We start from the raw sequence: 12,412 nt of genomic DNA on the forward strand, positions 1-12,412 counted from the left end.
AAAGTTGGTTTGCGAGCCACCATAAAACTCAGAGAAGAAGAAGAACAAGAGTGACGTAATTTCCGTAATGTAACTGCCACAAACAGGAAGAAAACATCCAGCTGTCAAAGATAGCAAAGGAGGGCTAGCTTAGGTTAGCTTAGGTGTCTAGCATTGGCACAGTAATGAAATGGTCTTGTGAGTAGAGAATACACTTGTGTCTTATCATGGTGTGTCCGGAGTAGTGACTGTATCAATCGATACGCAAGGAATATCATTTCCTCGACGTTCCTCTGGTCCGAGTGCCGAAACAAGGTACGCTAGCTTAGCAACAGAACATTAGGTAACGTTAACGCTAGCCACCGAGTAAGCTAATTAGCTAGCATTCATGCTAGCTTGCAGTCAGCTACAGCACTCACAAGCAGCTACTGTACCAAATCCCTGCTTTTTCTCAAGCAAACTGTGTCAGCATTATTTGTGATTATTAACAGTAGGAGCAACAGCAACTGTTCAGCAGAAGAGCAAACAATTAAAAATGTTTTAACGTGCAGTTAAAACACAAACGTGTAGTTGTACAGCATCAGTTGGCGATTTTAATGATTAATATATAGTTCTGGCTGAATTAGCTTATTGTTGTTTATTCAATAATGATAAATTTAAGCTTGTGCTCGTCGATTAACAGCTTGTTAGCTAGAGAAATAGATGTATCAACAGTTGAACATGATATGATATTCTCTACAGACTTGTCAGACTTGTCCACCGTTCATTTTGCTTTTATTTTCGCTATGTACTCAATTTGGTGTAATAGGAAACCCACACAGGAGATCGCATTAATGACCTGTGTGGTCTTCCCTACATTACTCAGCAAGCATTTGTCATGTGGTAACTTTATCTAATTTACTATTGGGTCCCATAATGTATTTATGAATGAAGCTGTGGGTCTTCCACGCTGCTGCTGTTCAACAGTTTAAAGTCAAATTTGATCTCCAATTGATTCCTGTGAGTGTGAATGGCTGACAGGATGCCCTCACTGCATTCAGGGAGGACTTGGTTTTAAAAGTCTTAAAGTGTCTTTCAGTATGGTCTCATATTGGTTTCTTTATATGAGAATGACTGATGTGCCTCCTGTAGCTCTCAGTGTAGACTCACCATTGGTCCGTCACTTGACAGAAACCTGTGTGTGCTCTGTGTTGGTTGTGCAGGTGTGAATGACTGACGTGGTGCCTCCCACTGCTCTCAGCGAAGTCCAGCTCCGGCTCCTCTGCCACGATGACATAGAGAGCGTCAAGCTGCTCTGCGGCGATTGGTTCCCAATCGAGTGAGCATTACTTGCTATGAATTATTCATACTTATTCATACTTTAACTCATAATTTAATGTCTCTCTTGCAGTTAGTGAGGCTCTTCAGCCCATGTTGTGGTCCAGTGTGGCTCAAAGGATAGAGTGTGGCACTAACACAACCAGGGTTTGGGGTTTCCCACTGGGACTTTCGATAATAAAAATATATGCACTAGGGATGGGACGACATGCTTATCTCACGGTACAATTTGATATGGGGTTCACAATTTGATACAACCATGATACGATGTAATAAGTGAAGCTTCAATGACAACGTGTGACTGTGCAGAATTATGTTTATTTCTGAGCCACAAATCTTTCTAGCGATGGCATTGGCTTGCTAGAATGTAAACAACACTTTAAAAATGTCATTACAAAGTGACAATAATATAATTTGGATGGAGAAACTCATGAAATTGTAATGAACAAGCCGTCTCATTTGTGATTACTACAGCAGAATAAAATGTAGCTAATATTGCGATTAATTTTTCTGCCCCACGATACATATTGTCACATTTTTGTATTGCGATATATTGAATTTCGATATATAACGTCCCATCCCTAATATGCACTGGTAGCACTGCAAGTTTCTTTGGATAAACAGAGTATATAGATTATCATCTGTATTAGTGATAGTTCCTTGTTCCTACACTGACATCTCTGACCTGTGGCTCCAGGTACCCAGACTCATGGTATCAGGACATCACCTCCAACAAGAAGTTCTTCTCCCTGGCTGCCACCTTCAAAGGAGGCATCGTGGGAATGATTGTGGCCGAGATCAAAGGCCGGACCAAAGTACACAAAGAGGTATGATGTGCAGGCCACACATACAAATGCACATTGTCCCCTTGTTTTATCTCCGCTCACTCAGCTGCCATTTGGAAAAAAAGTCTTAAATAGAACACTGACATTCCAGATTCTGTTTTTAGTCTGCTAATTACACAGAACCAGATGCCCTTGATTGAGTTAGACTCTATCTGGAGACAGGAGAAAGAAAGGAAGAAAGAAAGAAGGAACGACAGGGTGACGGAGTGGTGAAGCGTGGGGAAAATACCGAAAGAAGAGATGAGGGGCAAAAGAAGGAATGAAACGTGTAGAGGAGAGGAAGGAGAGCGGAGAACGGAGGAAAGGACGGGGCAAGAGAAAGAGGTCGATACTGGAAGGAGGAAGGGTTCAAACTTCAGAAGAGAGGATGAAGGAACAGATCGAAATTGTTTAGGAGAGGAGGATGGAGAGTGGTCGGGTGACAGAGAGGGGAAGAGAAAGACGAGGAGATAGAGATGAAGGTTGAAAGAAGAAAAGTGAAGGGGCAAAGGGAGGGACTGAAAATGTGTGCAGGTTGGAGAAGAAGAAGAGGAAATGGGGGGCATCGAGGAGCAGATATGTAGATTTTGGGGAACAGAAACAAAGGTGGAGTCAAAGTAGAGTGCTTTGAGATGTGAATGAGTTCTAGACTTTTCTCTCATTATGTCCACTTGTTGGTGTGAAAATAGGGTAGACCTGTTTGTATTGGCTGTGGTCAGGTGGTTTGCATTGCCATCTCAGTCGGACCTTGTAAACCAAGCCGCTCCCTAAAACCTGAGAATGCCTGTACTCTGCGGCTTCTCCCCATGTTGCTTAAACCCAGTGGACATGAGTGTTTTCTCGTTCCTTCATTAATGGTCAGCAGTGTACTAAACCTGTAGCTTACCTCACATTTACTGTGTCCCCCTAGGATCTCTTAAGTGCCCCACTGAGAACATTCACGGTCACTTTACAGGAATCTTTACAGGAGCACAAGATTTAAACACTTTATACTTCAATACTTGAAGCATACAGGCTTTTGGGATGTCACATGTTTCTATGTATGGGATGGATTGATAACTACATTGGCATTCTCTTATGGTGTCCTGTTAATTCTTTGGAAAATTGTCTGCTCGGGACCTATTTGGAAGATAACGATAACAAGCAGCATGTATTTTGAATGCTTACTATTTTCAAATGTGTGTTAGTGGGTATGAGTCAACTTGAAGAATGGTGTGAAAACTGCATTAGAAACAGTGGTGATATTGTAGTCTGATATTCGCTGTTTTCAGTGTAACAACTGGTTGACACTAGCTTGAATGTGGTCAGTGTTGAGAACTCCTGGTGGCATGTGATCACACTATAGTATTACCTCAGAGTCTAAAGATTATTATTATAATAGATGGTAGATAAATCATAGGTTTAGAGGTTTGTTCCTATATTGGAGTATAATCCTTACTTACCTATTTTTTGTCTTTCTTTCTTTCTTCCTTTCTTTTTTTTATGTCATTTCATTACACAAATTCCGTCTTGCTTTTGCTTGTAATTTATTTTATGTAAAGCCCTTTGAGTTGCATTCTCTATGTGAATGGTGCTATAAAGTTTTTATTATTATAGTATAAAGTTATTACTATTAAATGTATAATACCTTGCCGTGTATTTACCCTGAGGTGGTGTTTTTACCTATTTTGGGAAAAGTCACACTCAATCCTATTTGAGCAATACGATGCTTGGCAGTTTGGTTTAGTGGCAGTTTGATTTATTGCACTTGACAGGTACTTGAAATAAGTGCAAAAAACAAATCGCTTATCGCTTTGGGCTTTAGATTTTATGAAGGGTTCTCTCTGTATGGAGGCTTTGTGTGGTATCAAAGCTTCATTTCCCTTTGGCAGAGCATTTCCATTTTTGAACACGCCTCCCCAGCGGGCAATTTGCACAGGCGAACACCGTGAGTGTTATGGGCAGAGGGAGGTATGGATTAGGGCACATTCACACCGAGCATGTTTGGAGCGGTTTATTCGAACTCTGGAGCGTTTACTACTTTTGTTCGAGCCGTTCGGGCAGGTGAGGACAATGCCATTTGAACCGAGATGCCTGAAAAATGCAGGTCTGAGAACTGCAGTGCGATTTATTAGGAGTGAAAATGTAATCCAGACCCCTCCAAACGACAGGAATCAAACCCAAATGCGAGGTTTTATGGGTATAAAGAGACAGATGTTGGCATCTATTAGCAAACAAAATGAAGTCCATCATGCTCAGCTTAGGTTACAGGGATCAGATTTGTTTTGACTCCCCTCACCACTAAAATCTCACCAAAACTCTGTCTAATAAACAAGCTACGTGGCTTTTGTTTACAAGCTGTGGTTCATTTGTAACTGGGCAGTGTGGGCAATATTTTTCCACTATGGTTTAGACCGCAGAAAACTAACTGTCTATCAGCCATTTTGACACCTCTCTGCCATCACTTGGAGTTATTTTTTTCTATTCCTGTTTGGCTTGTAAAATAATCTATTGTAAATTCCAAGAAAACATCGGAATCCGCTATCCATAATTGTCTCTGTCTCTGCCTCTGTCTGTCTGTGTGTGTTAGGATGGAGACATCCTGGCCTCCAGCTTCCCCGTGGACACACAGGTAGCCTACATCCTCAGCCTGGGAGTGGTCAAAGAGTTCAGGAAACATGGCATAGGTACTGCTCACCTCTCCCACCGACTCACCGAACCCACAAACACACACACACACACACACACACCTTCTGTTATCCTATAACAATAATTTTCAGGAAGCCTTCACTTGATATGATGTTCTTTTTCCTCACGGTGCCTGGATCCTATTTTTAACAGACAAACACACACTGTCTTCCCCCCCCTCTCTCTTAATTTGCTCTTGTCATTTTCTCTTTTTTCCTTCGTCGTTCTTCCCTCTCTTTCTCCCCGTTCACAGTTTGAAGAGGCACATCGCAAAACCACGGCAACACTTTTCACCAAAACGCTCCCTGACTGACACGCTCCCCTCTCTTCCATTTCGTCAAGGCATTTTATCGTTGGACAGTTTGAAGAGCTCGTCTACCCTTCCCCACCCTCCCTCCATCCCCCCCTCCCCCTCTACCCCCCCCTCCCCCTCTTTATTGAAGGAGCACACCTCGACCGCAGTGCAGGTCCTGCGAGGCCATCTGCCTTCCTCAGCACAAATAACGCTGATTGGCTTTTTCTGTTCGCCGTCTTCCTTCCTCTCCTCCTCTCTCTCACGTATTTCCTTCAGACTCTCCTTTAGTCTCTCTCACCAACTCCGTATCTGTTGAGCTCAGTGTGTCCTTTATATTCATTTTGATGCGGTGGCTCTCCCAAGCTGGATTTTTTTGAAAAATCCAGATACAAGGAGCATTCATCATCTGGCCTTGTTGCTCATCCCGCCTATATAAATGTCTATATAAATATTAGGGATTGACTGAGTTTTTGGCTGATACCGATATTTTTAGACTCAAGTCGCTGATAGCCGACAAAAAAGTACCGGAATTTTATTCTTGTCAGCATGTAAAAGCCTCTGAAACAGCATTTAGACCTTCATGGGACACTAAAACTCTCCACTGAAACCCAGACTAATGAAATCCTTATAGGCAGTTCAGCAGCACCTTAAAGAAGGGTGACCCACCACACCTGTACTATGGCAGGGGGAACTGTGGGACACACTACTGCCTTTTTAAGTGAAGAATTATTACATGAAAAACGTAATTTCACAATCAAATCAATCAAATTTTACAGACTCGTATCAGCAGTGGACGACATGACTAGCCGGTGTCAGATATTTAATAAAAGGCCAATATCGGCCTGATATATCTGCCAACCTATATATCGGTCCAACCCTGATAAATACCCAAATAAGAGCCATTCTTAACCTGCTAAACCTACTAGAAACTGATCCTGGAACCTCTGTCTCAGAACCAAAATTACCCACCACATCTAAAACAGTTCTGCAAGAAGCACTGCTCTAGCTCTCATCCCTTCTTCTTTCCCTCCGTTCTTCTCTCTCCCTTCTCTCCCTCTACTGCCGGACAGACTGAAGGAAACATCTCGCCCCTGACCTGACCTAGGACACTGTAAATCTGTCTGCCTTCTCTCTCTCTCTCTCTCTCCGTCACTAACTCTCCTCTCTCTCTCTCTCTCTCTCCGCCCCGGCTCCACCCAGGCTCTCTACTGCTGGACAGTTTGAAGGAGCACATCTCTACGACGGCCCAGGACCACTGTAAGGCCATCTACCTGCACGTCCTCACCACCAACAACACTGCCATCCACTTCTACGAGAACAGGGACTTCAGGCAGCACCACTACCTGCCCTACTACTACTCCATACGAGGGGTCCTCAAAGACGGATTCACATACGTGCTCTATATCAACGGCGGCCATCCGCCCTGGACAATATTATATCCTTTTGGGGGCCAGGGGGGGATAGAAAGGTGTGTGTGTCTTCTCTGTGCCTGTCGCGTTTTAACCTTAACTCCCTGTCCCACTGATTATATCCAGCACATCGGTTCGGCCCTGGCCAGCCTGAGCCCCTGCTCCATCCCGCAGCGGCTGTACCGCCAGGCCCAGTCCCTGCTGCGCTCCCTGCTGCCCTGGTCCAACATCGCCTCCAAGACCGGCATACAGTACAGCAGAACGATGTGACACAGCATGGTAGGTGGCGAGTGAAAAATGTGTGTGTGTAGAGGGAGTGTGTACCTACTCTCCTTTTCCTATTTTAGTCTGGGAAGTGTGTGTTCATGGATATCTGATTCTCTTTCACTCTCTCTCTCTTTCTTTGTCTCCTCTGTCTCTGTTTCAGGAGCGCAGTCTTATGTTTCTCATCAGTCTTCCCCTGTACGCACCAGGATGCTCACACACACACACTCGCACTCACATTCTCTCTTACACACACACACACTGGGAACCCGATAGAGACTAAAAGGTTCGAGCCCTGCCTATCTTCCTGTCTACCTACTACCTGTCCACCACTGTCACAGAGACTATGTATACTGTTTGTATATGACATATATTAAGCTAATATATAAATTTCTCCATATGTATGTATATTCTATGCTGTTAGTAGGCCTAGGTTCGACTACGCCCCCCCCCCTCCCCATCCCCATCCCCATCCTCTTGCCCTCTCAATGTGTAGACTGAATCGTCCGGACTGAATCCAGATTCGGAGTCAATTCCAGTTTGTGAAACATCAACTCAGGAACGAGTTCATTAAAATTGGATTGAGAATTGAGTACTTTTAATAGCGTAGTACCGTAGAATAAAGATAAGTATACACAGGAAACTTCTAGAAGCAATGTAGATGGGCAATATATTCAGTAGCAACAGCCATTTCCAAATGGGAAGAAATCATAATCTGAAATTAAATTGCCAAGTGCAATAAATTTACTTTAAACCGAGACATATGGACAATTTAGAGAATATGACACAGTACTTACTGAGACACATGGTACAAAGACAGCAGGACCTCACCTACTGTGCATAAATCTATAAAAGTGTTACGGAAACTCTTAGCAAAATGGCCTTTCTACATGTTGCCCATGTATCATTCATATAAGAGAGAAGGAGAGTAGTTTGAGTCCTGATTTAGAGGGTTTGAATGGTAATTGGCTCCAGCACTGGCTGTAATGTTGCTGCTCATGTAGAGAAATATCCATCAGTTTGTCCAGGTTTTTAAATATCGGCCCAGATTAGATTTTTATGTCTGCCTGTTTGTAATAGAGAAGAGAGGAAAGGTAGTAACGCTCCCCAACATGAGGGTCATACTGCTTGTGTATGTGTGTGTGTGTGTGTGTGTGTGTGTGTGTGTACATGTGTGTCTGTCTTGTGTGCAAGAAAGCGAATGTGTGTATATGTGTGTGTACAGAATCCGAAATTAACGCCCTCCAAGTGCCAAATGCTGGTAAAAATTCGTCTTCACCCGTCACACTGGCCGGTAAAATTTTCATAAGGTAACATCTTAATGCCTTGGTTATATTGAGTTCTGTTGCATTTCATGATGAATTACAAACTTAATCCATGGTATAAGTGAGGGTCACAGTACTTGATTCTACAGGTGAAATAGCACTGAACACTTAGGGTGACATATTCTATGAAAAATGAATATGAATTACTTGGCTAATTTAGAAATAATACGTTTTTTGGTTTACCAGCCGTCGGCAAGAGAGCCAAAATGTTAATTTCGGGCACTGTTTATACACTAGACTTGTTGCGTATATGAGTGTGTGTGTGTGTGTTCTTTCGTTTGAGTCTGTCAGACAAGCTGCCCCTGGAGCATTTTTATAATTTCATACATAAACCCAAGCCTTGTTTTTCCTGCCATAGTTCCAGTTGTCACGTCCTCACACGTACATTTCAAAAAAGGCTTCCGTTGTGTCCTTACCACCGAAAACCTCAAGGTGCCACATGGGGCACATTCACAGCATGAGTGTCCTGCTGGAAACCATGCATCTCCAAACAGCACATTTTTATCATTTTAGACTCATACATTTTCAATACCGAGCGCATGTGCAGTGGCTTTGCTCGGTCCCCAAGATCATGAAAAATGTCCAAAAAAAAAAAATGTTGAAATTGGAGATGCAGGGTTTTTCCGCAGGACATCGCAAGGAGAATTGTGAGCTTTTTTTCTTTTTCGTCTAAAAGGAATTGAGATCAAAGAGTTCAGAGATCCAGCCGTAGTGAAATAGCTTCTGAACAGGAGAAGGGGGGCAGAATCCTACAGGAGTAAATGAATGTAGTCCCCGATGCAGACAGGTCCCTCCACAGATCTCACGGGGTTTGTGTTGTAATACCGCAGTGGGTTCGCGCTGTTAGTACACCGCCTATCTGTGTCTTATCAGGCTGCACACAAAGCTATTGAGCGGGGGGCGGGGGGGGGTTCTCAATATTTTAAGTAGCAGGGGGAATCGAACCTGTGACCTTTTTTTGTGTAATGGGAATGTCACTCACCATATATACACGCCTCCATAGAAGTTCAGGAGCAGTCAGCCTCCGATGTTTAGCTGCCCTGGGGATCCACTGACACCACCAGATCCAGGCTTTATCCTCCAGCTAGCTGCAAACAGGCAAAATTACACAGAATGAAAATGAATGTATCTACTTTGTGGTATATCCGACTGTTTTTGTAGATTTGGTAGAACTTTTAGACTAGATTTTCATATTGAAGAAATGAACATGGTTCCCCAAAGCAGCCAGTATTGGTGGTTGACAATTTATGAACTCCTGTAGAGTTCTGTGCACTACAAAAAAAACCAGAAAATGTTCCACTGTGCTTTGAGAAACCAGTCCCTGATCTAACCTGTGTTGTGGTATTTCTTAACCAGAGCCAAATAGGCTAGAATTACACATAAGTATAGAAAAGCTAATTTTACCTGTTATGTCGGCTGTTTTCAGCAATGAAAAGCTCACACTGGGTTGACATACTTTTCTTTTTTTTTCAGTGCTAATCCAGCATTTAGTACTGCAGAATTCTCTTAATATTTCCTCTTTAGGAAAGGAGCGACAGTGCAGCAAGTATGTAAAGTGGAACTTCCCATTGCAGCCCAAAACAAACAGGGATGTAAGTAGTGTAAATAAGACAGATATTAGATTATATGTACTCTTTGTCAATGGGAGGATGAATAGATGGTTTTTAAAACCAATGTTTTTGATTTTACTTTACTGAGTTGATTTCTCTGGTATAACATACTGTTTTTTTTATTTTGTCTTTTTTTAAAAGCCCTGTTCTCTGGGGGCAGGAAAGTTACTCTGTATGTTGAAGGTGTCTTTTCATAATTATGGAAGAGGATTAGGGCCACATGTAAAAAATTTGAGTTTAATTCTGAGAATAAAGTCAGAATTCTGAGATTCAGAGAATAGTCAAAATTCTGACTCTTTCTGAGATTAATCTCAGAACTCAAAATACATTTTTCACATGTGGCACTAATCCTCTTCTGCACACAATACTATCAGAATCTTGTTCATATTTTTTGTCTTTTACTGTAAGGGAATGTTTGTTTTAAGATGACTGATTTATACACTCCATCGCAGACATCTCAAAATTGTGTTCCAATTAAGTTTGGAGAGGACTAAGTTCTTTTTTTTTTCTAATACAAAGCTCATCCTAATAATACAAAAAAAAAAGGAATTCAAATGTGAACAGTGCGTCTTTACTGCTTAACGCCACGGATCCCAGATCATCACGAATGCATTTCCTACTGATAGCCGCTCATAGATTTCACCGTCGAATCAGACTGAGCAGAGCATGGATTCTTTTACAAACTTGTATGCTGTGATCTCCAAAGGCTTGGTGTCTTAAACTGTGGATCAGAACACAGAACGAGCTGTGGGTCCAAATCTGTCTCGGCATGATAAAAAGAACAGCAGCGTGTTCAAATGAGCCCATGGGTGTACGACTGAAACTTTCCCTTTGGGCTCGAGTTTTAAACAATTTAGAGAGTTATCCGATGGTTATTATTCTTCTCCACTCTGCATGCTCTGAGCCAGCACATTTACTACCAAATATATGGAAAGTGAAGAGTGTGTCTGCATTGAGGTAGTTCATTAAAGCCAGGCACTCCGGCTACTTTGTTATAGCCATAGAGATTAAACCAGGGCAGATCTCAGCTTCCTTATCGGCACAAATTATTCTCCGCATCGCCCGTTTTAGCTGTAAATCTGCAGGACAATTAGGAGATGATCATTTCTCACCAACCCCCTTTGTGTGTTAATGTCCTCTCACTGTCTCCGGGTGTCCTGTAATACAAAGTCAGCATCAGTATATGTTTGTTGTACATAGTAGAATTCCAGGTTTTTACAAAATGTGATGTTGCAAAGGGGTAATGTGTGGAATCAGCACATTACATTGGGTTGACAATGAAAACTTGAACCCATTTTCAGTTCCCATTCCTTACAATAGAACTCAAATAAAAAAAAAAAAAAAGTGTCATGTCGCCCTCTGCCGACCATGTGAAGAGGTGCTTCACATTAACCCTGTCATATCCCAGCTGTCCTCTCCTAGCCCATGCATTCTTCTGACTATCACATACTTTTAATTATGTTTATTTATTCTCGTCGATTTTTAAATGCATAACAATAGTGGTTCATATTTTCTTTTTTTTTTTTTTTAAGAATCATCCTTTTGATTTTCTATGAGAAGACTTGATTGTTCACACATGCTTGATTATGTGTACATGTACCGCACACACACACACACACACACACACACACCAAAATGTTTGTCTTGAAGGCAGAAGAAAATAAACACATTTTTGAAATAACTGCTGGATTTTGTGTGTGTGATGGGGAGTTTTGTTCATATGAAACCGCGTGTTAATTCGTCATGCAATTGTTCCCTCCTGAATTTCTCTGGTAATTTGCATCTCATGCAAATTAAGGACCACTTTCTCACATATTTACACCTGCTGAACAGACATAAATCATATTGAGGTTACTGTTACTGTTACTTAGACCAGTGATTCTCAACCTTTTTCATATCAAGGACCCCTAAATTAGTACAGATTAGGGCCATGGACCCCCATTTGTCTCTTGGACCCAAATCTGAGAACATTTTTAATGTTAGATATGATTTTGTCCAGAATTCTATGACGATCTGTGTTGTAGGCAAAGATAACAGTGAAACTATGATAGTCATTCTTCTACATTCTGTAACTGTTAACTTATTGTAAATGATATAATGGTGAAGTTTAACAATTCATCAATTTGCTGGGGACCCCCTGGAACCCCCTCAAGGACCCCTGGCGGTCCCCGGACCGCACGTTGAGAACCACTGACGACTGAACCACTGTTTCTCACCCACTTGTAGGGTTTTAAATGATCATGACTGACAGTAATGATGTTTCACTATGTTCAGGTGAAATAAAGAAACTAATATGAATCTATGCTGATACCAAAAGGAACTACGCTATAGTAAATTTTAGAAAGGTACTATAAGCTATATATAATATCCAATAGGAATATTATAAAGATAAAAAAAATACCATAAAGTAGGAGAAACTCACCATTGAGTACCACAGACACACTATAAGTCAACATAGGAATATTATAGGAATATTGCTGCCCTCTGTATTTGACAGGTTAAAACGATGTGTGATGTGTTTTAGCCCCATTTTCACTGAAAAGTGAGGGAAATCCCTTTGCGGATTGAGGTCTTTTATACGAGCTACGGTATCTATGCTTTCTTTGGTTTGGGTTTGAGTGCGCACTGCGGAGTCAGTTGCGGTAAAAGGACCCCCCCCCCCTCCCGTTGTGACGTCACCCCTTGATGAGTAGGTCACGCCCATTCGGAGCGAGAGCGAGTG

General features: G+C 42.0%; 1 protein-coding gene across 1 annotated transcript; it reads left to right on the plus strand.

Annotated features, from left to right (window-relative positions):
* Nucleotides 1-122: 122 nt before the first annotated feature.
* Nucleotides 123-8,637, plus strand: naa60 (N-alpha-acetyltransferase 60, NatF catalytic subunit). The gene is made up of 7 exons (XM_071534780.1): nt 123-294; nt 1,182-1,297; nt 1,994-2,123; nt 4,690-4,786; nt 6,283-6,517; nt 6,605-6,770; nt 6,919-8,637. Exons 2-6 carry the CDS (start codon nt 1,188-1,190, stop codon nt 6,759-6,761), a joined length of 729 nt encoding a protein of 242 aa, XP_071390881.1. The 5' UTR covers nt 123-294; nt 1,182-1,187; the 3' UTR covers nt 6,762-6,770; nt 6,919-8,637.
* The last annotated feature ends 3,775 nt before the right edge of the window (nt 8,638-12,412 follow it).

The sequence above is a fragment of the Centroberyx affinis genome, unplaced genomic scaffold (assembly GCF_046629955.1).
Source record: "Centroberyx affinis isolate AG114_WGS23_722 - 3 ecotype Tasmania unplaced genomic scaffold, CSIRO-AGI_Caff_v1 ptg002622l_1, whole genome shotgun sequence".
Classification (NCBI taxonomy): domain Eukaryota; kingdom Metazoa; phylum Chordata; class Actinopteri; order Beryciformes; family Berycidae; genus Centroberyx; species Centroberyx affinis.

Bases quoted from the DNA above. Each gene is read 5' to 3' on its own strand.
- naa60 (XM_071534780.1), top strand. From the start codon at position 1,188: ATGACTGACGTGGTGCCTCCCACTGCTCTCAGCGAAGTCCAGCTCCGG. The intron at 1,298-1,993 runs GTGAGCATTACT...CTGTGGCTCCAG, and splicing joins GGCGATTGGTTCCCAATCGA to GTACCCAGACTCATGGTATC. The intron at 2,124-4,689 runs GTATGATGTGCA...TGTGTGTGTTAG, and splicing joins GGACCAAAGTACACAAAGAG to GATGGAGACATCCTGGCCTC.